Source organism: Malus domestica, chromosome 06 (assembly GCF_042453785.1).
Source record: "Malus domestica chromosome 06, GDT2T_hap1".
Lineage (NCBI taxonomy): Eukaryota > Viridiplantae > Streptophyta > Magnoliopsida > Rosales > Rosaceae > Malus > Malus domestica.
In genome coordinates, this window is record NC_091666.1 from 27,181,398 (window position 1) to 27,207,692 (window position 26,295).

General features: G+C 37.9%; 5 protein-coding genes and 1 non-coding gene across 8 annotated transcripts; 5 read left to right on the forward strand and 1 right to left on the reverse strand.

Moving 5' to 3' along the window:
* The first annotated feature begins 365 nt into the window (after positions 1-365).
* LOC103409649 (CBS domain-containing protein CBSCBSPB1-like) lies at positions 366-5,496 on the forward strand. Of its 2 annotated transcripts, none has more exons than XM_008348455.4 (15): positions 366-752; positions 981-1,163; positions 1,525-1,693; positions 1,838-1,970; positions 2,060-2,230; positions 2,393-2,477; positions 2,565-2,678; positions 2,996-3,062; positions 3,262-3,367; positions 3,460-3,518; positions 3,817-3,926; positions 4,025-4,158; positions 4,477-4,562; positions 4,669-4,758; positions 4,950-5,496. In XM_008348455.4, the coding sequence occupies exons 2-15, from the start codon at positions 1,027-1,029 to the stop codon at positions 5,133-5,135; spliced, it is 1,647 nt and encodes a 548-aa protein (XP_008346677.1). In that variant the 5' UTR covers positions 366-752; positions 981-1,026; the 3' UTR covers positions 5,136-5,496. The 2 variants fall into 2 exon arrangements, with proteins under 2 accessions (XP_008346677.1, XP_008346679.1); XM_008348457.4 differs by having other exon boundaries at positions 376-752; positions 2,399-2,477.
* A 3,675-nt stretch (positions 5,497-9,171) lies between these two features.
* Positions 9,172-12,009, forward strand: LOC103437527 (non-specific phospholipase C6-like). Its single transcript, XM_008376009.4, has 3 exons — positions 9,172-10,641; positions 11,193-11,369; positions 11,590-12,009. The coding sequence occupies exons 1-3, from the start codon at positions 9,531-9,533 to the stop codon at positions 11,889-11,891; spliced, it is 1,590 nt and encodes a 529-aa protein (XP_008374231.1). The 5' UTR covers positions 9,172-9,530; the 3' UTR covers positions 11,892-12,009.
* Positions 12,010-12,368: 359 nt separating this feature from the next.
* TRNAS-UGA (transfer RNA serine (anticodon UGA)) lies at positions 12,369-12,450 on the reverse strand. The gene has a single exon. It is a non-coding gene; the product is annotated as a tRNA-Ser (tRNA).
* A 629-nt stretch (positions 12,451-13,079) lies between these two features.
* LOC103409647 (thylakoid lumenal 17.9 kDa protein, chloroplastic) lies at positions 13,080-14,893 on the forward strand. Its single transcript, XM_008348453.4, has 4 exons — positions 13,080-13,547; positions 13,979-14,093; positions 14,374-14,443; positions 14,527-14,893. The coding sequence occupies exons 1-4, from the start codon at positions 13,255-13,257 to the stop codon at positions 14,745-14,747; spliced, it is 699 nt and encodes a 232-aa protein (XP_008346675.1). The 5' UTR covers positions 13,080-13,254; the 3' UTR covers positions 14,748-14,893.
* A 694-nt stretch (positions 14,894-15,587) lies between these two features.
* On the forward strand, positions 15,588-25,155 carry LOC139197073 (uncharacterized). Of its 2 annotated transcripts, XR_011582106.1 has the most exons (3): positions 15,588-15,897; positions 15,999-21,641; positions 21,677-25,155. XR_011582106.1 is itself a non-coding variant. In XM_070823667.1 (2 exons), the coding sequence occupies exon 2, from the start codon at positions 17,557-17,559 to the stop codon at positions 18,403-18,405; it is 849 nt and encodes a 282-aa protein (XP_070679768.1). In that variant the 5' UTR covers positions 15,588-15,897; positions 15,999-17,556; the 3' UTR covers positions 18,406-25,155. The 2 variants fall into 2 exon arrangements, 1 of the variants encoding a protein (XP_070679768.1); XM_070823667.1 differs by having other exon boundaries at positions 15,999-25,155.
* LOC139196907 (uncharacterized) lies at positions 18,514-19,613 on the forward strand. Its single transcript, XM_070823262.1, has 2 exons — positions 18,514-18,739; positions 19,111-19,613. The coding sequence occupies exons 1-2, from the start codon at positions 18,514-18,516 to the stop codon at positions 19,611-19,613; spliced, it is 729 nt and encodes a 242-aa protein (XP_070679363.1).
* Positions 25,156-26,295: the final 1,140 nt, after the last annotated feature.

Here is a 26,295-nt window from a genome sequence, read left to right on the forward strand (position 1 = left end):
TCCGATTCATACTGTTGATGAATCGCACGATAGTGGCCAAATAATGTTGAAATGTCTCTATGAGTCTTTCTGACTTCTGAAAAGATAAACTGCCGTGACAAAACTTTTTAAAGAAAAAAGAAATTATTATTTGAGGACGAGTTGACTTTTTTTTCATAGATTTGAAATACGACAACAAAGAAATACACATTTCGTCACATTTTGCACAAACCCCTTCATGAAATGACCAGGAAACCCTCCCGTTACAGCTGCGATAAGGATAAGGCCCATACGGTTCCTCAAATTCCAAGGCTAAATCCGTAAATTACAGCAAACGAATTTTGGAGGGCCTGAAAAAAAGCGCCAGCAAAATTGGAGGTAATTGAAAACTTCTGTTAGAATCGTCGACGTGGGAGGTTTCGATTGGCGGGCATCCCATCTTTTTAGGTTTATTGAAACTTTCTCTCTCCCTCTCTCTGGGTCTCATTCACTCTCGCCGGTCGGTGTATTTTCCCGGAAAATTCCCGATTTTCTGACCAGATTCCCCGACCGCGAGCGTTTCATTTTCCAGGGAAAATTCTCGAAGCACCGCCTCCAATCCCGTTCAATTCGAATCGAGTCGCTCGGTAGTTTCGAATTCCTGGGCTGCGGACCTGGGATAAGATGTGATTCAATCGGATTGTGAATTTTCGTTGAAGTTTTCGGATTCTGGTTCTGAAACAGTCTTAAACTTCGGAGTATAGAAGAGGAGGAAGAGATTTTTTCTGGGTCCGGTGAGTTTCTGTTTCTGTTTGGTTGCCGAGAAAATCGAAGAAAATTCAATAAAAACGCGTTGAAATCCGAAATTTTTCTCATTTCTTTGTTTGGAGATGTAAAAAACCAGCCTCGGAATCAAAGATTGAGGAACTTTCCATATTGGGGAGGAATAAAATTTGGAAATTAAATTCGTGAATTGCTTTGAATTTTGAACAATAATTTTTGGATAATTAATTTTGCTGCAGGGATTTGAAGAGGAAGAATATAAAAGGTGTTTGATTGAAGGCGACGATGGCTAGTCAAGGCGGTTCTTCGAGAAGAAGTCTGTCATTGACGAATGCATCGTCGCATGACAAGAAGAAATCCTCTGATGCTAGTAACGGAGGCCCTGATTCTGCTCGAAAATCTTTCACGGCTTCTCGTTCCACGTGTGTATCCGATTTTTGATATATATAATTATATATATATATATATATATATTTATGTATGTGTATGTATATGTATAAGTACATATTCAATGAATGAATGTTTTTATTTTTTTGAAAGAATTGAGCTTTTACATGAATGTGAGTTGCCTGAAAAACCCCATGATTGTGTAATTGTAAAACAGTAAAATTTTTATGGTGGTTGATTACGATGTTCTGATTAGAAGTTGGGAACTGGTAGATATTGAGATTGAATAAGTTTTTTATGTAGAGGACAGATAATTAATAGGCATGTTCTGTTTGAAGTTTTGTGCATTGGAATGAAAGTGACAATAGTCTCTTCTATGTTTGCATTTTGGGCCAGGGGGCTAACTGGAGAGCGGACTGTGAAACGATTGCGGTTATCAAAGGCTCTGACAGTACCTGAAAATACTAGTGTTCAAGAAGCTTGTCGTCGGATGGCTGCTCGTAGGGTTGATGCTTTGTTGTTAACTGATTCTAATGCGTTGCTCTGTGGAATTCTTACGGACAAGGTATGACCTTGAACTCAGTGTCGCATTTTGCAAGAAAATACCGTTCACAGAAAAACAAAAAACCAGACTTGCTTGTTTATTTTCAAGGATTCTATTAGCACCCATAATGTTTCCTTATGCATGTATTCCTTTATTTGGTTGAAGGATATAGCGACAAGGGTTATTTCTCGTGAGCTTAATCTTGAGGAAACCCTTGTTTCTAAAGTTATGACAAAGAACCCGATATTTGTTCTTTCAGACACTCTTGCTGTTGAGGCCCTTCAGAAAATGGTGCAAGGTTAGTATTAAATGAGAGGCAAATTTACTTCTTGGCATACGTTCTTATTGTGGCTTGCTCTTTCTACATGATGATTTCTGCATTTACAGGGAAATTCAGGCATTTGCCTGTTGTGGAGAATGGAGAGGTCATTGCTTTACTTGATATAGCAAAGTGTTTATATGATGCCATTGCTCGAATGGAAAGAGCAGCTGAAAAGGGAAAGGCTATTGCTGCTGCTGTGGAAGGTGTTGAAAAACATTGGGGAACATCTAGTTCTGGTTGGTAGAGAGTTTAGTGTTTTCTGTTAGAAGTTTATGTCAGAGTCTTTAGATATTTTTGCAGGAATATCTATGTGTTTTATTGGTAGACCTGCGTGATGACGAGTACACAGTTTTCTGAAAAAACAATATTAACTTTATGCTATTTTTTCTTTTCTGGAGATGCAGGTTCCAATACATTTGTTGAGACACTTCGAGAGCGTTTGTTTAGGCCATCTTTGTCGACAATCATTCCAGATAGTACAAAGTAGGTAATATTTTTATGTCTGATGATATATGTGGCCACACACTGATAAAATTTACCAGTTTTGATTTAACAGATGTTTGTCTTCAGGGTCTTAACAGTTTCACCAACAGATACGGTTTTGATGACAACAAAGAAGATGCAGGAAATGCGAGTAAGCTCGGCAATTGTGACGGTTGATAACAAGCCACGAGGAATTCTTACGTGAGTTTATTGCCTTAAGTTTTTTATAGTAAAAAAGTTGCAGTTTACCTTTTTCACAGTAATTCTATCCTTTTTTTTTGGGGTGTGCTTGGGGTGTGCTATCCACACACCCCTTTTTACTTCTCCCACACCCCTTGTTAATTTCTGTCATTTGATCTTCTTTAATTCATCCGATCCGACGGCAGAAAATTAAAAGGGTGTGAGAGAAGTAAAAAGGGGTGTGTGGATATCACACCCTTTTTTTTTTTTGTCACTGTGATAATCTTATTGTTTTATAGATAAGTGGGATTCTAATCTGTGCTTTTGGTTCTTGTCAGCTCAAAAGATATCTTAATGCGTGTAATATCACAAAACCTTCCTCCGAAGACCACTCTTGTAGAGAAGGTACACGTCTCCATCAGTTTTGAAATATTGTTCTTTGGGCTATCCTAATGAAAACCGCAAATGAATCCCTATGTCATTGTTCTATCAGGCCAGAAGTTGTAACCTCTGCTGATTCCAAGTAGCGCCTCATTTTATGCTTCTATAACTGAGGAATACATATAGTCCAACTATCTTAGCATTCTCTTGATTTGATTAATAGGTCATGACTCCAAACCCAGAATGTGCTACAGTGGATACACCAATTGTTGATGCATTGCATACCATGCATGATGGAAAGTTTTTGCACCTTCCTGTTGTAGACAGAGGTACAATACTGAGAATAAGAGTAATGTTGTTTTGCTTTGTCATGTAACAGAAGACTTTTAGTTTATGATAATTAATGATGACTGGGATGCAGATGGAGCTGTTGTTGCTGTTGTTGATGTAATTCATATCACTCATGCTGCTGTGGCCACTGTAAGTCTAGTCCTTACGTACTGTTAATTATTACAATCTATTTCAATCCTTCTATATATGTATAGGATAACAGGAATATATATATCTACTGCTGACTCATGCTTTCAGCACTACTTATGAATCAGTCTGTAGTTCTAACCTACATAAGCTTCACTTTGGTTGTTTAGTGTATCTAACAATCAGAAGAAACACATCATGTTGACATTTTGTGTTTTGTTTTCTTTATTCAATATTCTTTTTAATATTTCTTCGCCTTCGGCAATAGAAGATTTCTTACATAATATTTGTTGCTAACCAGGTTGGAAATACTGCTGGAGTGAGCAATGAGGCTGCAACCACTATGATGCAAAAGTTTTGGGATTCTGCCATGGCCTTGGGTCCCAATGATGATGATGAGGAGTCTCGGAGGTTATACATCTATATATGCATAAGATGGATAATAAACATGAAAGTTTGAACTCTTTTTGCCGTTTGTATGTACTTATGCATTATAATTGTCATCTCAGTGAAAATTCGTTGAAACTGGCTTCTGAGAGCGCAGAGACAGGGAGATCGCTACCCTTTCCACCATCCAATTTTCCAAATACCTTTGCTTTCAAACTTCAAGATAAGAGGGGTCGAATGCATAGATTCACTTGCAGTATGCTCCTTGTTCCAATTACTCGTCAATTAAGTCACTTAATGGGTGCATGCGTGTGTGTGTGTGTGTGCGCGTGCGCTGCTTCTATTCTGCATCTGGAACATTTGCAGGACATGGTTGGCTTATACTGCCAGTCCATTGTTGCGTCCAGTTTACACAAAAGGACTGACCATTTTTAGCTCTAGGTTTTGCCCTCAAATTTCTCCCGAAGCGCCAATCGAGCTTTAATTTAGAAGCATGTAATATTATTGTCAACACTGTTCCTTGGGATAAATTTAGCTCTTGATTGAGTTTTCTCTGTACTTGCTTCCTCTTCAGATATTCAGAGTTTGACAGAACTTATAGCCTCCATCATTCAGAGAATGGGAGATGACATTGACCGCAACAACCTTCCTCAAATTTTGGTATTTCTTAGATTGACTTCATAAAAAATTTTAATCTGTTTTTCAATCCGGCGCTAGAGTTCCCTCATCCTAATCTTATTATTTTAATTGGTGTCGCATTCTATAGTATGAAGATGAAGACCGTGATAAAGTTATATTGGCATCAGATAGTGATCTTATAGCAGCTGTGGATCATGCAAAGCAAGTTGGTTGGAAGGTATGATTTATCTGTCTACAGTTGCTAGATGCTTATAGAGAAGAGAAATATATCGAAGTTTCCAACAGAATTCGGTCTTATTTTTCGGTTATAGATTTTCCTGCACTCTACTTATCCCAACCCGGGACAATAATATACGTTTGTGATTAGGTATTGAGCTCAGTCTGACATTGAAAAGATCAACTCTGCAGGGTTTGAGACTGCATTTGGATTATTCAGGAACACACACTCGCCGCCGAAGGGGTTCAGCTACAGGAAATGTGGATTATGCATATGCAGATTCTGCATGGGCATCAGCATACAATGCTGTTGCAGCTGGGGCTGCAGTTGCTGTCGGCTTAGGCGTGTTAGCGTACTTGAAGAGATCCGGTAACTGAGTGATTTAATTTTTTCTGTTTTGAAGCCTAAAGAGATTTTCCTAGAGCAGCAGAAACTCTTCCTGGGATATCATTGGAATTGGCTGGGAGGGCAAAATTCGTGCTTCATACGTGCTTTTTATAGAAACTATACGACATATACAAGTGAAATTCACTTCTTCCTTTGCTGATCATTGATCGATAACATGCGCGGCGTTGTTTCTTCTCCGATGCGTACTCTCACCGCTTCATGAACTTGTGTAAAGAAAGAACTAAACACTGCCACATGAAATGTACATGTTCTTGGATTTTGGGGGAATCTGGATTCTTGATTTCCTCTTGTCAAAACAGTTCAAAGTGCTATGTTATTGTTGTTGTTAAAGAGTGTCGTTTTAGGAACTTTATTTGGATCTATGATTGACAAGTTGATACGTGATGCGAGTTGTGATTGACGCTAAGGGCTATCACGCACTCCCTTTATTAATAGAAAAAAAATGAAAAAAAGAAATGAGTGTGTGATGAATATTTTGGCATGCTGATAATAATTTTATGTGATATTTGAGAAGACATTACGTACATAAACTCGTAATCGTACTATGTTTTCCTCATTACTTGTGATATTTGAGAAGACATTACAACGAAAGGTGAGTAAGTTCTGCGTTCGACTAACATCTGATTAGATCAGCGTATCATAATCACAAACATGCAAAGCTCCGGTAGAAGGACCATGTCAAAGTGGAAATCAACAGAAACTGTGGTGACCCCTAAAGGGCAATTACGGAGAGCCAAAATATCGTATACATTTACACGGAGTGTGGTTTCTTCTCCTTGATGTCGTTTTTCTTCCATCGCGGTGGACGACAACCACAACATCCACTTCGGTTGGTGTCTGTCTGGGCCGTCTGGGGAGAGGTGGAGCTGTGTATTGTTAATTATCTATGTCGGTTTGTGGGCCCTCCTGGCCCAAGACCTTCTATACCTTTTTGTAATTTTATTTTTTGTGGTTGCAAAATTTGACTTTAAGTTGCTGTCAAATTGTCAGTGTCCTGGTTCCTTACATTATAGGCATATCTTTAAGTTGACAAGTACATTTATTTTATTTTATTTTTAAATACAAGATATATTATCTTGATAATAATTTTTTAATATTATTTATGCAATAGTTAACGTTATTAACTATTTTAGCTATAAGTTTTTTATTATTTTTTAAAGTTCTTTTTTTTTGACAAATGATAGAATATGTACATACTTGTTCAATGGAGATCCGGTGCAGCTAGACTAACTGATCATATGATTTTGTATTTTCTATAAAAACAATACTATACTTTGAACTAATATGGATTGTAAAGTGAGGATTTTGAACTCAATTGCATAAAGAAGAGACATTTGTTTAAGCTCATATAACTACACCCAACTAATGTTTGAAATTTCTTCGATATTGTCGCTATTTCCACAAAAATTTCGGCTAAAATGATAGATTTCGTCAATATGTCAATTTTCAACATATCGATTAAACATCGGAGAAACTCTTATATTTTGTTTAAACTAGTGTTTGACATCCCTTAAAGTTTTATTTTAAATTTTCACGTTTTTGAGCAAATTTCTATAATTTCCATAAAAAACAACCGATATCGATATTTCCACTGATACTAATATTTTAAACACTACTGCAACAACCCATATGCCTTCGAGTTTAATTATATTGCTTTGTAAAAAAGTTCAATTATTATTTTTAGTTCTACATGAACCACAACTTGATCACCTTAAATCATGGCCATCAAAATGATTGAATCCCGTGAGTAGGGCAACTTTAAAAAGCATAAACATGTCACTTAGAGTCACACATTCACATTAAAATGTTACATACTTTCTATGCTATTGGATTTAGCCCCACCTACCCACCAAAGTGAAAAAGAAAAAAAAAAAAAGAGAAAAAGAGAAAAAGAATAAAAAGAGCCCCACGGTCTTTTGATGCCAAATCTCACATCACATGTAGCATGCTTTCACATGCTTAGCATTATCTTTGGGCCATTTAGCAGCACCCACCAACTTTTGTCCACCAGGCACGATGGTATCTGACGCCCCCACAGAACTGTGCCCCAATTTCCTAATACTGCTCACAGAATTTGCACAATATAAAATAAAGAAATGCTATCGATATTTTTTTAAAGTTTGATTTTTTTGTGAATTTTTTGTTATTTTATATTTTTGATATAATGTTTTATAATGTTGGTAAGAAAATTATGTAGAAAATATGAGGTAATGAATAGTCAATAAAAAATTCTACTTTTAAAAAAGTCTCTTTAGCATTTTTTTTTTATATTAAGGAATTAGAAATTCGAGTCGTACAATGATTAGTTATAGGAGAAGAATACCTATGCATTGTAATTACTTTGATATTTTATTACACTTACGACATATCCAGCCAACGTTTACAACTTTACAAGGTATGTTAAGTCTGAATTTGTGCAAAACCCGTCATCAGTCAAAGGCCAAAATGAACATGTCAAAAACGATCAAGGCTATATTTAGCCAACGACTGATTGCATATAGCAAGCCCTCAAGCCTCTTGCATGGGCTCCAAAATGTGCGTCCCAGATCAAGATAGAAACATTTAGTCATGCATGGCTGAAGATGAAAATTTTTTGCCTACAATATTTTTTAAAATGCTAATTGTTAAAATACCATATTTAACATAATCAAGAGCTACGTTTAACTTGCTATAACTGAAAATGGTCTTACGAATAAAATTATTCTGATTACTGACAATTCGTAATCCAATAGAGTGCATTTTTAATCACCACTATTTAGTGTGGTGTATGCTCACCACCTTATTTATCACCATTAGATGAGTTTGAATTTTGAAATTTGTACATATCTATTACATGAATCTCGAAATTCAAACTCATCTAACAGTGATAAATATGATGATGAGCATACACCATACTAAATAGTAGTGAGCAAAAATACTCCATATATAAAAAGCCATGAACTATACTAAATGGGGTTTAATCAATCTTTAAACTTAAGAATTAGACGGCGTTCACCGTATCTAGTGAAACAGTAGAAAAATCATTTACCTCCGAAACGGATGAGAAATGAAGAGTGCGTTGAATTCTAAGCAGTAACTTACAACAATTCAATGACATTAGTTTATTTCTCACGGGTTTATTGGGTTGCTGTCGGCAGTTATGAACTCAATGACATGTCACACTTGTCTTCCTCAAGGAAATAACGTCAGTCCTTTAATGCCTCCACACCATGATTCCTCTGTTTTTCTCAAGAGTAATTTGTATGAAACACTCACATGGTGACAGTATGATTTAATAATATTATGATATAATAATATTACGATTTAATATAGTAACTTAAACGTAGCTTTTGATTATGTTAAACATGGTCTTTTAAAAATTAGTATTTTAAAAAATATTGTAGGCAAAATTTTTGCATCTTCAACTATGCAGGACTAAATTTTTCTGTACATACACCTTGGTTTATTCTGTGCATTTGAATGATTAAATGATCTCGTGTTAAAATAATTTTTTGTAGAAGTAATCTACAAACGAAGATTAAGAAGTTGAACGATTTTGATTATGAATGTTGTTAGATCAAGATACATTATTTGCAAGACTCTAAAAAGACGTTAAGTGCTAGTCAGACGGTAGGCAAGGGCCTAGGCGATTTTTAAATGAGAGTTACCACCTAGGCGATGCTAGGCAAACGTCTCGACAGATCTAGACGTAATTTCTTAATTTTTAAACGTTTAAGAATTAATTAAGACTGCGACTAGACACTTGGCTTCTAAACTATATAGATTTTTAGAACAATGATTTAAAAAAAATAAGAGTTGTGTATCCCTTCATGGGATGCAATCATGCAAGTATTATCTTAAAAAAAAGAAACTGAAAAAAAAAGCATCACAGGATATGTACGCGTATTTCAGTCAAAGATTTGACATTCTCTCCCATGCAAAACTAAAATTTGCGAAATAGATGGGACCACGAACAATCTTTATTACCATGTTTATCATAAATAACAGTAAAATAAAATTATAAACAAATTTAATTAATTTTGCAAAACTCAAGTGATTTACGCATCCCCTTTTAACTTTTCCTTTTTCAAAAGAAACAAAGAAAGCACCAATCAAAACGAATGGGACTTTACCACTACAAAACCAGAAGCTTCTCCTCTGCTGTTTTATACTCTCTGCCCAAAAAAATCCATTGCTTCCTGGATCACTCTCTCTCACTCTGTTTTTACCAGAAATAAATCAAAAAAATTTTAAAAAAAATCCAACCATAGATGCAGTAATTGGTTCCTCCACACACAGTCATTGCTTCCTCCTTCTTCTTCATCGCCCAGAAGAAAGCAACCCATTTAGCTGAAGAACTCTCTCTCTCTCTCTCTCTCTAAGCAATGGGAGCTTCCAAGACCAAAACTTTCCCACATTTTCCATCGTTTTCCTTCGTTTTCTCACTCTTTCTCACTCTCTCATCGACTTTCCGGCCAACCCATTTCTGCTCTGCCCAGCAGCAGCAACCCATCAAAACCATCGTCGTTTTGGTCATGGAGAACCGCTCCTTCGACCACATGCTGGGTTGGATGAAAAAATCCGTTAACCCAGCAATCAACGGCGTCACTGGCAAAGAATGCAACCCGGTTTCAACCAAACCCGCCGACCCGGAAAAATCCATCTGTTTCTCCGACGACGCCGAGTTCGTGGATCCGGATCCGGGTCACTCATTCGAAGCGGTCGAGCAGCAGGTATTCGGGTCGGGTTCCCTCCCTTCGATGACCGGGTTCGTCGAACAAGCATTGTCAATGTCCCCAAACCTCTCCGAAACCGTTATGAAAGGCTTCAGACCGGAATCCGTTCCGGCCTACGCGGCCCTGGTCAGCGAATTCGCGGTGTTCGACCGGTGGTTCTCTTCAATTCCCGGTCCGACTCAACCCAATCGGCTGTTCGTCTACTCCGCTACTTCCCACGGCTCGACCAGCCACGTCAAGAAACAATTAGCTTCCGGGTACCCACAAAAAACAATCTTCGATTCCGTCCATGAAAACGGGTTGGATTTCGGTGTCTACTTCCAGAACATCCCGACAACAATGTTCTACCGAAACATGCGGAAACTGAAGTACATTTTCAAGTTCCACCAGTACGATTTGAAGTTCAAGAAAGACGCTCGGAAGGGGAAGCTCCCGAGCTTGACGGTGATCGAACCGAGTTACTTCGACCTTAAGGGGATGCCGGCGAACGACGACCACCCGTCCCATGATGTCGCCAACGGTCAGAGGCTGGTTAAGGAAGTTTATGAGACGTTGAGGGCGAGTCCTCAGTGGAACGAGACGCTTTTGGTGATCACGTACGACGAGCATGGCGGGTTTTTCGATCATGTCAAGACTCCGTATGTTAATGTTCCGAACCCGGACGGGAATAGCGGTCCGGCTCCTTCTTTTTTTAAGTTCGATCGGCTCGGAGTTCGCGTGCCGACGATTATGGTGTCGCCGTGGATTAAGAAGGGGACTGGTAAGATTGCATTCACATTGTTTTTTAATGCGTTTGTGTTGAATGTTTGACGTGTTCAACTGTTTTTGGTAGCAATTTTAATTGGATATTAGTTTTTCTTGAATATTGGTTGTGTTATTGGTTCATTAGCTTGTTCTGCGTGATCGATCATCTAGTATCATTTGGTTTTGATTCTGTTGTGGCCCGTTTAAGATTGCTTTTGTAGGAAGTACTTATGCTCTTGGCAGGTGCTTATCTAGAAAGTGTTTCTATAACCCAAAAACACTTCCTAACATCTTCTGCCAAACGCAGTCAAAAACGCTTTTAGCCATTCCAAAAGTAGTCCCGAACAAGCACATAAATGCCTCCAAGTATAGAAAAAAAAAACAAGTTTTCTCTCATTGAAAGTTTTCTTCAGCACATTGTTTATTGTGGATTGAGTAGAAGTAGAATTTAGGTTGTTGGGAAGTTATTGTATTGAGTTCAACCCATATTTGCTAAGTTTTCATTGATTACGTGGTGCTTCTGCGTTTGTTTGCTGTAATTTGCTAGTGGTTTGTTTGATTTTGCAGTGATGAGCGGTCCTCAAGGACCTACACCGAACTCCGAGTTTGAGCACTCTTCAATCCCCGCCACCATAAAGAAAATGTTCAACCTCAGCTCTAACTTCTTAACTCACAGAGACGCATGGGCGGGGACGTTTGAGCAAGTTGTTGGGCAATTATCTTCTCCCAGAACTGATTGCCCAGGTATCTATCTAGTTTCTGCTTCCAATTATAATGAACTTGTGTGGAGATTTTAGAAAGTAACAGAACTATAAGCGTTTTTAGTTGTCAGAAAGTGCTTTTGAGCCTACCAGGAGCAATCAATCCTAAACAATCACGAAAGTACATTTGTAACCGTGTAATTTGAGGTTGACATTGTAAGAAAACTTATTAATGTGCATACTGCTCTGCTGAGTTCTTGCAGTGACCTTGCCGGACGTAGTGCCTCTGAGGAAAACGGAGGCCAAGGAAGACAGTAGTTTATCCGAGTTTCAGGGGGAGGCAGTGCAGTTAGCGGCCGTGCTCAACGGCGACCACTTCTTGAGCAGCTACCCGGATGAAATGAGCAAGAAGATGAGTGTGAGGGAAGCTCATGGGTACGTGAAAGGTGCAGTTTCAAGGTTCGTTAGAGCAAGCAAAGAGGCTATAAAACTGGGAGCAGAAGAGTCAGCAATTGTAGATATGAGATCTTCCCTCACAACTAGGTCCTCAAATATTAAAAATTAACTTGGATCCTCCTCCTCCTCCTCCTCCTCCTCTTAGGGTTTCTATACATACATAAGTTCTTGTGTTTGCGGTTGTAGAAATGCAATGACAGTAAAGGAAGTACTATTTGATCGAGTTATTTCGGTTTTCCTATCCAAGTCCATTGGCGTGTTTACGCAAATAGAATGAGAATTGAAATTATTCAGACGCACGACTTTAACCGTGGTAAGCAATACGTATATCAAAAACCCGGAATTAGAGACTTCATTGATTCTGCTTTCTGATTCATGACTTTTTTATTCTAAGCGAGTAAACATGTCATCCAGTATAGCACTTCATCCATTGTGTTCTAAGAAAATATTGATTTTGGTTCAGAACAAATGATAAAGAGATAAAATTTGCGCCTCAATCAAAGATGAAAGAGAATGGTGGGAAATAAGCAAATTCAAGAAAAAAAAGAGGCATCAAATTTACCTTTTGAACGAAAAGAAATGGAATCGTCGACAGCAGGGTTCGAACCTGCGCGGGCGTAGCCCAACAGATTTCAAGTCTGTCTCCTTAACCACTCGGACATATCGACTCCTTGTTCGTACCGTTGTTTTATATATATTTATAACTAGAAAGGGTAAAGAAGAAAACAGAGAGCATAAACTCTACGATGGTAAATAAAGTCGTGCGTCACGTTTTAAGTCTCATCTTTAAATTAATTTAGTCTTTATCATGTTGCAAAAAGTAAATATGACTTTAAAAGTGTTCAACGATACATAAATTAAATTAAATTTATCTTGTTGCATAAAGTAATTAAGAGTTTACGTCTCATGTTGAATGATAAAAATAATAAAATATTTGAATTCAAACACGTATACATTCTTAATTTTGCTGATAGAGAGAATATCGTAAAATCACACAAGCACATGAATACAATAGCTAACAACAAAATTAATGCTAAATTTTGAACTCCCAACTCAATTTTTTTTTCCGTGAACTCCTAACTCAATTACCAGTGCAAGTTTAAAACTTATTCGTCACAAAATATCTAATGTTAAAAACAAATTATAATAATATTTTATTACAATACAATTTAACATATTATGTTGTCAAATTATTATGATTTTTTCATCACAAGCCAAATGATCGATTTTAGCCACTCGTTGAATACAAGTTTACCTCTTCAATAATCCAACATATTATGTTATCAAACAAGATCTTAGGTTGTTGAGGTTGTTTTGTTGAGTCATTAGAAGAGCACAAACAAACGACACATTTTGGACATGTGGTTGTCATTTGCATGATATAAAACGGCATTGTTTTGGAGACCAAAACACTACGTTTAATCAAATGGAACCAGAGAGAGCGCATGGCAGTAAAAGGTTGAGGATAAGCCATGGCCAACATGAGCTTCAATTTGATGAGTCATCATCTTCTTCCTCCAACTTCCAATCACTCAATCCCCACAACCTCTCATTGCCTCCAAAACCCGAAATCCAGTTTGCAGAACTCGACCCGAAAGCCGATAATCCTCCCTAGTCTCCTCTCTCTAGCTCTCACTGTCACACTTGGCTCACCTTTACCTGTTTTGGCAATCCCTTCTCTCAACTCTCAGTCCAATGTAGCCCCTCCTCCTCCGACCACTCCATTCTCTCAGGCCAAGAATTTGAAGACTGGCCTTGAATTCGGGTACACTTTAGTTTTTTTCAAGTTCAATTCATTGTTTCTTTAACTGGATTTTTGCTATTTTAATTTGCTAGATACGTACAAATAAGTAGACGACATTCTAGTCAAGTTGGTTAGAGCAATACACTCCCCCCTGCGCCTAAATTCGAATTCCGCTCCTGTAGTTAGATCACAGTTACATTAGAATATAATCCAACTACAGTCTCAAATGAGTGTTTTTCAAGGAGTTTGAGATAACTTATTTACTTGGGTTTGTTCTGAATCCATTTCTCGTTGTTAGTTCTTTCCATTTTTGGTAATTGGGATATAATGTTGTGTGAAATAAAATGTGTTCGTTGGAAAGCAAATAGAAGTTTGTGGTTTTTTTGCTCTGCCTTCCACAATGTGCTTTGCTGTTTTTTGCTAAATATGATTTGTGTGTCTTGAACTTGCAGGAAAATTAGACCTTGCCCATCGATAAATCCTGGCTGTGTATCGACAAATCCAAGATCGTCATCGTTTGCATTTCCATTGGAGATTCCTGCAAATTCTTTAGACAATGCAATTCAGGTTCATAGAGAATTAATGCATACCCCCCCTCTTATTAAACTTTGACTTAAACTTGTGCTTTTATCAAGCTATCATACTTGCTTTGTTCTGAATGTTTAGCGTTCACTTTCTTGCATCCTAAGTTAAGTAGCTTTAGGGTAGTGATTTTAACACTCATCGTTACATCGTATCCACTCCAAACTGAATATTTACATTTCTTTCGAGTTTAAAAAGGAGTGCGAAAATCATTAACCTAGTTTTAGTATTTTTTTTGAGTCACTTGTTTGATAAAATTATGCAGAGGTTGAAAGAAGCAATCTTGGAAACTCAAAAGAACCCAAAAATTCAGATCGTGGAAGATACTCCTGATGGTAAGTAGATTAAACACATGCATAACATTACTTAAGTTTAAACCAAATTTAAAGGGATAATTAACAGGAGAATACTTTCCCAGGGCAATATTTACAAGCTGAGTTCGATGGAGGCTTTGGCAGGGATGTGGTGGAGTTTCTGGTGAAAGGAGACTTGGCTTCGTACAGGTGCATGGCCACAAAAGTAACATATTTGTACCCTTTCACAACTGCTCTAGGAAATTCACAGGGACAAGAAGAGCGGATGAAGAAAATTACTGACCAGTTGGGTTGGTATGCTCCAAGTTTTGAAGCCATGGACTAATTAATAATTAATTTGGATTTTGTTAATAGTTAATGTGTTCATGGTTCTTGTTTTTTTTAATTTTCTTTTTACCCTTATCTATATATATATATATATATAATTTGTACGAGACACATGTTTGGAGCTAGTATTTGAGTTTCTATTTACATGCCCGGTTATAAAATTGTGGTACAAATACTGTGAACACTCGGATGGATTTCGAGTTTGCATAAATCAACATCTGTTAGTCATAGTTGCGCGTAGATGAATCTACAAAGTTACGTTATGTTTGGGTGAGGAACATCCAAATTGTAAGGCAATATGAAAAACAAATTGATCACAAAAAGTGGAATAAGAGGATTTAGAAAATCCATTACATGAGCATTACAACGGTACATAAGAGGAATTTGTAAATGACTCATTCTAAGTAGACATTTTGCCAATTTCCCTCACATTAATGATCACCGTAAGAGGAATTTGTAAATGACTCATTCTAAGTAGACATTTTGCCAATTTCCCTCACATTAATGATCATGTGGTACATTTATAATCTCTCTGTCTAACTTGTCACAGCCCGTCCCGAAATATTTATTTTCGACGGCGTGAGATTACTTATTTACCCTTGGACGTTTTGTGTGGTCATGTGGGTGAAGTTTTATTTGGACCAATTCAAAGATTTTCCTAAGTTTTTGGAACACTTAGGACTTAGTTCTGTTGGTTGTGACCAACTAGGACCACACACAAGCACCCATATTTTTCTCTTTCCCGTTGATTCTCTCTCTTTCCCTTCCCTCTTGGATTTCCTTCCATTTCTATACAAACCGTACGGTCAACCTCAAACCCTTCAACCATTCACGGATCGACGTTAAAAAGGTGATGTTCTTGTTCCCTACAAGCTCCTGAGTCCATTCGTACAATTTTTAGGACTTGAAAGCTTGTAAAACCCGAGAAACCATAACCTCCAACTTGAGGTACTATTCATGCACACGTAAATGTGTATTTTTTTGAGAGTTTTGAAGTTATAAGGAGCTTTAGATCATCTTCACGAGGCTCGGAGAAGAAAAATGAAGTGATTTGGATGTCGGGAAGCTCGGGAATAGGGAGTTGCAGGTTTAGCCGGAATATCGAAGGATTTTCCGGCGAGTTTCGTCGGTTTTAGGACTTTTGAAAGGTAAGGTTTTATTCTACTTGTCCTAAGCTTCAATTTGGTTCAAGTTTCGTGGAATTTGGTTGAGAATTGGACGAGATATGAAGGTTTTCGTGATTTTTCAGTTTCCGGTGAACGGCGACGGCAACTGGCGAGGCTAACCGAAGAATAAGATAGAATATTTCATCATAGTTGATGGAATATTCTGACGCCGTCAGGTAGAATTAACGGTTTATGTTACTTTTTAACGGAATATTCCACAGAATATTCCAAACGGGGTTAGGGGATTCCGTTAAGGTCCCTGCTTGTGGCCGCGCATGGGACATCGGAAATTTTTTCTAAAAATATGGGGATGTTCGTGAGGTTGTGTAGATCACGTTGGTATATTCAAATATCCCATTTGAGCAATGTATGAGAAGTTATTAGCTAGTATTGGTTATGTGATTTAAATTAACGTTTTTATAGTTTTTTCGCATATAGGGAAGACTTATCCCGAGGACGAGCGCAGTCAAGGGCGACTCGGGGGCTACGACTCTTCGACGTACCAGTGAGTAGGCTTTTGGTTTTTAGTATATACTTATATACTTGATATTTTCCCAGAAAATTGCATTTAAATAAGTTATGATTTAAATTGTCATGCCAATGTTTTACATTTATAATATGCATATGATGTTTGCATATATATATATATATATTTGTGGTGTTGTGGACGCTCAGGTAAGCCTATGTGAGTTTATGAATTGTGAATGTGAATAACGGTTGTGATTAATTGAGAAGCATAGAGCTCATAAACCTGCACCCCAGTGTTAGTGATTAGCTAGATATATGACACATGTATGTATATAACGTCACCTCACACACCCTATGCTCACATTGGATCCAATTTAGGTACACAGTCTTGTTGTACAGACCATTATAGGTGGTTCCGACTCGTAGATGACTAGCGATTTATCGCACATCTATCATGAGAGCGTAGTATTGAGCATAATTATATTACACCCAGTCTTGTCGTACAAACCCTTCCAATGGTTCCGACTCGTGTGTAGTGTAGCACCGTATAGGTTACTTGCAGTGACTCCGGCTAGATTGACTAATGAGCTATGAATTCAGCCCAGACTTCTGTAGGGGTTCCGGCTAACGTGTTATTTTCCATGAATTTATTTTCACCTGAGTTACTTATCCGGTTTATATCTTGGCATGGCATACTTATGATTATGAATATGTGTAGCATGATTTGAATTGATATATATATAGATATAGGTATATGTTTATATTCTATTTTTGGGAAAAAGTATACATATTTTACGGCGAGGGGTTAGAGCATTTGATAAATGAAATGATTTTGAAAAGCTTTGTTTTTGCCCACTCATATTTTTTGTTTTGCGCCCCTCCAGGTTTTAGGTAGACTTATTGTTGGTGGCATTGAGGATCTCAACGGTTCTGACAGAATAAAATATTCGTAGGATATCTTCTGGTACTGTATAACTAGTACTTGTCCTATTGGACTGCACCTAGACTTTTTATGCTCTGATTAGGAGTATTTGCTCTTATATCTCACTCCTAGCACTTTTTTCTTATTAGTGCACATTAGTAGCTTTCGGTTTTTTATTTATTCGTATATTTCTTATCCTTATTGTTTCCGCACTGTGCACATGGCTACGTCACCCTCACGTGACAGCCATCATGCATCGATCTCGGTCGGGATGTGTCAGTTTGGTATCAGAGCCTAGGTTTAGCAATCCTGTATATCTTGTGAATGATCTAATCATTGTGATGTCTTCTGTCAGAACTATGTCGCCTAGTAGAGAGCCACGTCACTCAGCTGAGCCTAGTTTCCCTGATATTGCTCAGTTAGAGGAAGTTATAGCTAATGCCATTCAGTCTTCACTCTGTCATCCTCAAATGACACATCTTGAGACTGTGTATAATCTGAAGCTGAATCATTTCATGGGAAATGAAGGACATGAGGTAGCGGACAAGTGGCTTAATCATGTCGAGAAGACTTTCCTTGTGATGCAGAGTCAGGGGAATCTTCTTCCTGATAGGTGGGTCGAGACGACTACCTGGTTTTTAGGTCTGGATCCTGCATCCTGGTGGAGACAGAAGTCATATCAGATGCCACCAGAGGTTGTAGCAGATTGCGAAGTGTTTAAACAATTGTTTAGGAAAAGGTTTATTCCCCCTGAGTACATTGATAGCAAGAAACAAGAGTTTACGCATCTAAAACAAGGAAAGATGTCAGCAAATGAGTATTACAGGAGGTTCACTGATTTGTCTCGATATGATTTAGAGGTTGCTGCTAATCCGGTTGAGATGCTCCATCGTTTCAGGTTGGGTACTAAGAAGAAATGGCATTCTATAGCGACATTGACTCCCTGTGCCACCTACCAGGAGTTTTATGAGGTGTTACTGCGGATTGAGGACTCAAAGAACATGCCCAATGAAAGTAAAGATGAAGAAGAAAAGAACGGGAACCAGATGCGAGATGATAAAGGTAAATGTCAGTCATCTCAGGGGCCTCGTAAGACCTAGAGTTTTAAGAGAAGTGGTGTTAGTTCTAGCTCTTCTAATGGAGGCTTGAGCTCTAATGTGCAGATAAAAGGTGGTAGATTTTCTGGAGGCCCGAGATTTCAGAGGCAAATGGACTTTGGTGGTTCAGATGCTCATTTATGCCGCATGTGTAATATTAGGCATTTTGGGGAGTGTAAGAGAGGCAACAATGCATGCTATACTTGTGGACAGATGGGGCATAGGGTTGCACATTGCCCTCAGAATCAGCAAAGGCCCCAACAGCCTTCCTTACCACCACCTGCACCGACCCAACAAGCTTCAGAACCTAGTGGTTATGCTCAGACTGGTCGTGGAGGTGTTTATCATTATTAGGGCGACGCCGCTCCTTATACATCAGGGCAGTACCAGTACTCACAGGACCCTCATTATCAGGGTGGTTACCCTCAGTATCAGGCAAGTTTTATGCCATATCAGCCACATTTAGCAGGTGGATCCTAGTGGTACCAAGGGGGGACAGCCCCAGCAGGTAGAGATTGTTGCTAGCAGTGCAGAATCTTCGAGGTAATCTGGTCAGCCAAGGCAAGGACAAGGTATTCATGCTAGTAGAGGTCGTGGTGGACGATAGCAGAATCAGGGACGTATCCATAACATGACACTGCAAGATGCTCAAAACAATCCTGATTTAATCATGGGTACGTTAAATATTCTTGGTCATTTTTTCTAAAGTATTGATTGATTGTGGTGATACGCATTCTGTTGTTTCTTATTCATTTGCTCAAATGACGCAACCTCATCCTACACCTCTAGGATACGATTTAGAGTTTTCTATGCCTATAGGAGAGAGGTGTTATGTTGATCGAGTATATCTAGGATGTCCAGTGCTGGTGGAAGATGTTGTTATGCCAGCTAATCTTATTCTGTTAGACATTGTTGAATTTGATGTGATTTTGGGCATTGATTGGTTACATTATAATCGTGTCATGATAGATTGCTATGGAAAGGCAGTCACTTTTCATCGTCCTGGATTACCTGAAGTTACATTTGTAGGAGAGCCTAGCGGGGTGAGGCATGGTGTTATTTCTGCCGTGAAAGCCAAAACATTGTTGTCGAAAGGTTGTCAGGGATATTTGGCTCATATGGTGTTGAATGATAATGCTCCTAGTAATGTGGAGGATGTGCGTGTGGTCAGGCATTTTCCGGATGTGTTCCCTGATGATTTACTTGGATAGCCACCAGACAGAGATATGGAGTTCGTTATTGATCTGCTTCCAGGTACGGATCCTATATCTTTGACTCCTTATAGAATGACTCTTGCTGAGTTGAGGGAATTGAAAGTTCAGTTGCAGGAATTGGTTGATAAGGGATTTATTCAACCTAGTACTTCACCTTGAGGAGCTCTAGTTTTATTTGTGAGGAAGAAAGACAGAACCTTGAGGCTATGCATTGAATATAGGCAATTGAATTGGGTAACAATTAAGAACCGTTATCCATTGCCTCATATAAATGATTTGTTTGATCAACTTCGAGGTGCCTGTGTGTTCTCTAAGATTGACCTGAGGCCTGGTTACTACCAGTTGAAGATTAGAAGTGAAGATGTCCTTAAAACAACTTTTAGGACTCGATATGGTCATTATGAGTTTCTTGTGATGCCATTCGGGTTAACTAATGCACCAGCAACTTTCATGGATTTAATGAATCGAGTATTCTAGCCATATTTGGACATGTTTGTTATTGTCTTCATTGACGATATTCTGATATACTCTAAGACTAGAGCAGAACATGCTAGACATCTTAAATTGGTGTTGAAAAGTTTGAGGGAACACCAGTTATATGCTAAGTTTAGCAACTGCCAATTCTGGTTAGATTAAGTGGCATTTTTGGGACATGTTATACCAGCTCAAGGTATCCGAGTGGATTCTTAAAAAGTGGCAGCTGTGGAGAATTGGGAGCAACCTTGAACCGTCACTGAGGTACGCCTTGCAGGCTATTATAGACAGTTTGTTAAGGATTTTTAGTGATTGCTTTACCACTGACGAGGTTGACCAGGAATGATGTTAAGTTTGAGTGGGATGATAATTGTGAGCAAAGTTTTCAGCAGTTGAAGTATTATCTCACTCATGCACCTGTTTTAGCATTCCCGGTTGATAGTGGTAATTTCAAAGTCTACAGTGATGCTTCTTTGAATGGTCTGGGTTGTGTATTGATGCAACATGGTAGGGTGATTGCTTATGCTTCGAGACAGTTGAAACTTCATGAGAAAAATTACCCTACTCATGATTTGGAGTTAGCGGCTATCATCTTTGCTTTTTGGAGACATTATCTTTATGGTGAGAAATGTAAGATCTTAACGGATCATAAGAGTCTTCAGTACCTTTTTACTCTGAGAGATCTTAATCTTCGGCAACGGAGGTGGATTGAGTTACTTAGTGATTATGATTGCACGATTGAGTATCACCCTGGTCGTGCAAATGCAGTGGCGAATGCACTTAGTATGAAGACTCTAACTAGACTTAATGCCATCTATGATTTTCATGTTCTTCTCCTTGCAGATTTGAGGGCCACTAGAGTAGAGTTAGGAATGGAAGATCGAGAGGAAGCCTTGCTTGCTAATTTTCAAGTTAGGCCAATCTTAATTAATCGTGTGCTCGAGGCCCAGATGAGTGATGAAGAGACCCAGGAAATAATTCAAGCAAGGAATCAGGGGAGGAAGAAAGATTTCAGAATTCGAGAAACTGATGGTATGCTTATGCAGGAGAGCATAATGTATGTGCCGAATAATGCAGAGCTAAAGAAAGAAATCCTTGATAAAGTGCATATTTCGGCATATGCAATGCATCCAGAAGGTACCAAGATATATCATACCATTCGCCCATTTTATTATTGGCCGCGTATGAAAAGGGAAATTGACGAATATGTGAGTAGGTGTGCCATTTGCCAACAGGTTAAAGCTGAAAGGAAGAAGCCGTTTGGGTTAATGCAGTCACTTCCCATTCCACAGTGGAAATGAGAAAATATTACCATGGATTTTATGTACAAACTTCCTCGTACACAGAATGGTTATGACGACATTTGGGTGATAGTTGATCGGCTTACTAAGTCAGCACACTTTATTCCAGTGAGGGAAAAATACCCATTAAGCCAATTAGCTAAGTTATTCATATTGAAGATTGTGAAGTACCATGGTGTTCCAGTTGATATTGTCTCGGATCAGGATCCTCGATTTACTTCTAAGTTCTGGATAGCATTCCCATGGAGATGTGTTGTGCTGTTTGGAAGCTATCACCATGGAGAGGTGTTGTGCTGTTTGGAAATAAATGCAAGTTAAGTCCTAGGTATATCGGGCCATATTTGATCACTAAAAGAGTTGGTGAAGTTGTTTATAGACTTGAGTTGCCTTCAGAGTTGTCTAAGGTACACGATGTGTTTCATGTTTCGATGCTTCGACATTATATCTCAGATCCTTCTCATGTAATACCTCATCAACCTCTAGAAATTAATTCGGATTTGACTTATGATGAGGAGCCAGTGACTATTTTGGATTGGAAAGATAAGGAGCTAAGGAATAAGACAATGCATTTGGTGAAAGTATTATGGAGAAATCACTCAGTGGAAGAGGCTACTTAGGAGACAGAGGATCAGATGAGAGAGATGTATCCACGCTTGTTTTATGACTATTGGTGAATGTATTTGTTGTGTATAATTTCGAGGACGAAATTTTATAAGGTGGGTAGATTGTCACAGCCCGTCCCGAAATATTTATTTTAGAATGCGTGAGATTACTTATTTACCCTTTGACGTTTTGTGTGGTCATGTGGTGAAGTTTTATTTGGACCAATTCAAATATTTTCCTAAGTTTTTGGAACACTTAGGACTTAGTTTTGTTGGTTATGACCAACTAGGACCACACACAAGCACCCATACTTTTCTCTCTCTCCCGTTGACTCTCTCTCTCCCCCTTCCCTTTCGGATTTCTTTCCATTTCTGTACAAACCGTACGATCAACCTCAAACTCCTTCAACCAATCGCGGATCGACGTTGAAAAGGTGATGTTCTTGTTCCCTACAAGCTCCTGAGTCCATTCGTACAATTTTAGGACTTGAAAGCTTGTAAAACCCGAGAAACCATAACCTCCGATTTGAGGTATTGTTCATGCACACGTAAATGTGTAGTTTTCTGAGAGTTTTGAAGTTATAGGGAGCTTTAGATCGTCTTCACGAGGCTCGGAGAAGAAAAATGAAATGATTTGAACGTCGGGAAGCTCGGGAATAGGGAGTTGCAAGTTTAGTCGGAATATCGAAGGATTTTTTGACGAGTTTCGTCGGTTTTAGGACTTTTGAAAGGTAAGGTTTTATTCTACTTGTCCTAAGCTTCAATTTGGTTCAAGTTTCGTGGAATTTAGTTGAGAATTGGACGAGATCTAAAGGTTTTCGTGATTTTTCAGTTTCCGATGAACGGCGACGACGACCGGCGAGGCTAACCGGAGAAGAAGATAGAATATTCCGTAAGAGTTGAGGGAATATTCTGACGCCATCAGGTAGAATTAACGGTTTATGTTATTTTTTAACGGAATATTCCTAATGGGGTTAAGGGATTCCGTTAGGGTCCCTGCGCGTGGCCGTGCGTGTTGCCATGCCCTTGCCGGGGCGTGGGACGTTGGAAATTTTTTCTAAAAATATGGGTATGTTCGTGAGGTTGTGTAGATCATGTTGGTATATTTAAACATCCCATTTGAGCAATGTATGAAAAGTTATTAGCTAATATTGGTTATGCGCTTTAAATTAACGTTTTTATAGTTGTTTCGCATATAGGGGAGACTTATCCCAAGGACGAGCACAGTTAAGGGTGACTCAGGGGCTACGACCCTTCGACATACCAGTAAGTGGGCTTTTGGTTTTCAGTATATACTTATATACTTGATATTTTCCCAGAAAATTGCATTTTGAATGAGTTATGATATAAATTGTTATGCCAATGTTTTACATTTAGAATATGCATATGATGTTTGCATATATATATATATATATATATAATTGTGGTGATGTGGATGCTCAGGTAAGCCCATGTGAGTTTATGAATTGTGAATGTGAATAACGGTTGTGATTAATTGAGAAGCATAGAGCTTATAAACCTGCACTTCAATGTTAGTGATTAGCCAGAGATATGGCACATGCCTGTATATAATGTCACATCCCACACTCGACGTTCACATTGGATCCAATTTAGGTGCACAGTCTTGTCGTACAGACCATTATAGGTGGTTCCGACTTATAAGTGACTAGCGATTTATCGCACAGCTATCATGAAAGCGTAGTATTGAGCATAATTATATTACACCCAGTCTTGTCGTACAGACCCTTCCAGTGGTTCCGACTCGTCTGCAGTGTAGCGCCATATAGGTCACTTGCAGTGACTCCGGCTAGATTGACTAATGAGCTATGAATTCAGCCGTACAGACTTCTGCAGGGGTTCCGGCTAACGTGTTATTTTCCATGAATTTATTTTCACCTGAGTTACTTATCCTGTTTATTCTTGGCATGGCATACTTATGATTATGAATATGTGTAGCATGATTTGAATTGATATATATATATATATATATATATATATATATATAGGTATATGTTTATATTCTATTTCTGGGAAAAAGTATACATGTTTTAGGTAGACTTGCTATTGGTGGCATTGAGGATCTCGGCGGTTCTGACAGAATAAAATATTCGTAGGATATCTTCTGATACTGTATAACTAGTACTTGTCCTATTGAACTGCACCTAGACTTTCTATACTCTAATTAAGAGTATTTACTCTTGTATCTCACTCCTAGCACTTTCTGCTTATTAGTGCACATTAGTAGCTTTCGGTTTTTTATTTATTTGTATATTTCTTATCCTTATCGTTTTCGCACTGTGCACATGGCTACGTCACCCTCACGTGACGATCAGTATGCCTCGATCTCGATCAGAGTGTGTCAAACTTGTTTTCTTTTTTACTTTGCCTAGATGTAGAAAGAAACTGTATTTTGAATGTGATAAGCATTTGAAAAAACATATTGAAAGGGCCATTTATTTAGTTAGGGGCACATGGTCTATGATTGATGTGTTTCTTCAGTTTAGAATGGTTCATTTATTAAAACATCTCCAACAGACAAAGTGGTGTACAACATATCACTAAAAGAATCAAAGTACAATTATATGGACAGAGATTCTAGCTAGATCTCATCCCATCAAATCTTAAGGATCTGGAGATTCAGACAATTAAAATTTGATTCAACGGCTACAAATAGAAGGATCTTCTAAAAGTAATAATAATTGTAATCGTTGAATCAAATTTCAAAAGTATGAATCTTCGTATGCTTAGGATTTGATGGGATCTGTGTCCGAACTCCCAAGTATGTAAGAGTAAAATCGGCAACAAAGATCAAGTATTGTAGATCTGAGCTACAGTTTCTGACTTGGGCCCATAAGCTGTCATTTCTAAGAGAACAGAATCATGAGTCTAGCGAATGGTTTTTCTCGTGACACATGGTTGTTTTAGGTCAAATTTCTTGGTGTAAATGTTTATCATTTAAGATTTTAGAATATTTCCCGTGACATTTTTTTGGTGTAAATGTTATGGTGGTTATCTCTTATTATCATTTAATCTAACTGTGGAGTTCTCGATTCCTCGTAAGTTTTTGTTTTTTGTTTTTTTTGACAAATAATATGTTTTGTTAGATTAGTTACAGACAAAATTTAAATCTACACCGTTATGCAATAATTCAACATCTTTCCACAACTGTAATAAAAAACCACTTACCCTCGTAAGTTAGATTTGCTAGTAACTTTTAGTTTAAAGTAGTTCATATCTCTCTGTTTATTCTCGCGCGTTGTATGACAAGGCAAATGAGAAAGTAAATCCGATTCAATAATCTTGCCACCTCACATTTCACCACTCCAATGGATAAGGCAAGGCAATAAGGTAAATTTGTCTTATCGAAAATCTGGCTCGAATCTTGACGTCTCAATATTATTATTTTTTAGATTAAAACAGAACGGAAGTGTGCAATTAATTTATTTACTAAAGCATTTTATCGAATACTTGGTAGATATGTTATTGTCAGTCAAATTATATTGCGTACATGTCAACAGATATCGATATATGTCAAAACAATCTGATGAGTGACACTAAGAAAATTTGGCGATTGTTGTTGATGCAACCTGTCGAGATATGCCTAACATGTATTACATCAAATACTTAGAAGGTACAAAAAGGATCCGTACAAAACATTTGGAGAGTCCTCGAAATACATTCTCAAGTATATTTCTCGAACTCCTAATAGTTCTGGGGCTACCTTGATCTCAGTGTGCATCCGTATCTGCATATAGTATAACACCTTCTCTATTATATGAGAGTCTGTTTTTTAAGGTAGCCAGTATCAATATCTGCTAACTGCAGTTGGTGAACCCTTGATTCTTTTTCTTTGCGGTGTGCTATCCACACATCCCTTTTTACTTCTTACACACCCCTTGTTAATTTTTGTCCGTTAATCTTCTTCAATTCATCCGATCCGATGGCCAAAAACAAAAAAGGTGTAAGAGAAGTAAAAAGGGATGTGTGGATATCACATCTCTTTTCTTTCGATCTTGTAGGAGGAGAGTTAAAGAGGCTAATTCAATCAATTCATACAACTCATTTGGAAGTATTTTTAAAATTGTTGAAAACACTTTTTGGTGAAAATATTTTTTAAACCAATCATCTAGTAAAAATGCAAGTGCAATTTAAGTATCAAAAATATTTTCACTAAAAGTGCTTTCAATCATTTTAAAAGTACTTCAAAATCAGCTTATAATTGATGGGATATTGGAAGGAATAAATGGTATAATTTTTTTTTTCAAATATATTTAATTATATACCTAAAATAACCATAATTAG

Bases quoted from the DNA above. Each gene is read 5' to 3' on its own strand.
- LOC103409649 (XM_008348455.4), top strand. From the start codon at position 1,027: ATGGCTAGTCAAGGCGGTTCTTCGAGAAGAAGTCTGTCATTGACGAAT. The intron at 1,164-1,524 runs GTGTGTATCCGA...ATTTTGGGCCAG, and splicing joins TTCACGGCTTCTCGTTCCAC to GGGGCTAACTGGAGAGCGGA. The intron at 4,159-4,476 runs GTATGCTCCTTG...CTTCCTCTTCAG, and splicing joins AATGCATAGATTCACTTGCA to ATATTCAGAGTTTGACAGAA.
- LOC103437527 (XM_008376009.4), top strand. From the start codon at position 9,531: ATGGGAGCTTCCAAGACCAAAACTTTCCCACATTTTCCATCGTTTTCC. The intron at 10,642-11,192 runs GTAAGATTGCAT...TTGATTTTGCAG, and splicing joins GTGGATTAAGAAGGGGACTG to TGATGAGCGGTCCTCAAGGA. The intron at 11,370-11,589 runs GTATCTATCTAG...GAGTTCTTGCAG, and splicing joins TCCCAGAACTGATTGCCCAG to TGACCTTGCCGGACGTAGTG.
- LOC103409647 (XM_008348453.4), top strand. From the start codon at position 13,255: ATGGCCAACATGAGCTTCAATTTGATGAGTCATCATCTTCTTCCTCCA. The intron at 13,548-13,978 runs GTACACTTTAGT...TTGAACTTGCAG, and splicing joins AAGACTGGCCTTGAATTCGG to GAAAATTAGACCTTGCCCAT. The intron at 14,444-14,526 runs GTAAGTAGATTA...ATACTTTCCCAG, and splicing joins CGTGGAAGATACTCCTGATG to GGCAATATTTACAAGCTGAG.
- LOC139197073 (XM_070823667.1), top strand. From the start codon at position 17,557: ATGCATCGATCTCGGTCGGGATGTGTCAGTTTGGTATCAGAGCCTAGG.
- LOC139196907 (XM_070823262.1), top strand. From the start codon at position 18,514: ATGGACTTTGGTGGTTCAGATGCTCATTTATGCCGCATGTGTAATATT. The intron at 18,740-19,110 runs GTGTTTATCATT...TTTTTTCTAAAG, and splicing joins TGCTCAGACTGGTCGTGGAG to TATTGATTGATTGTGGTGAT.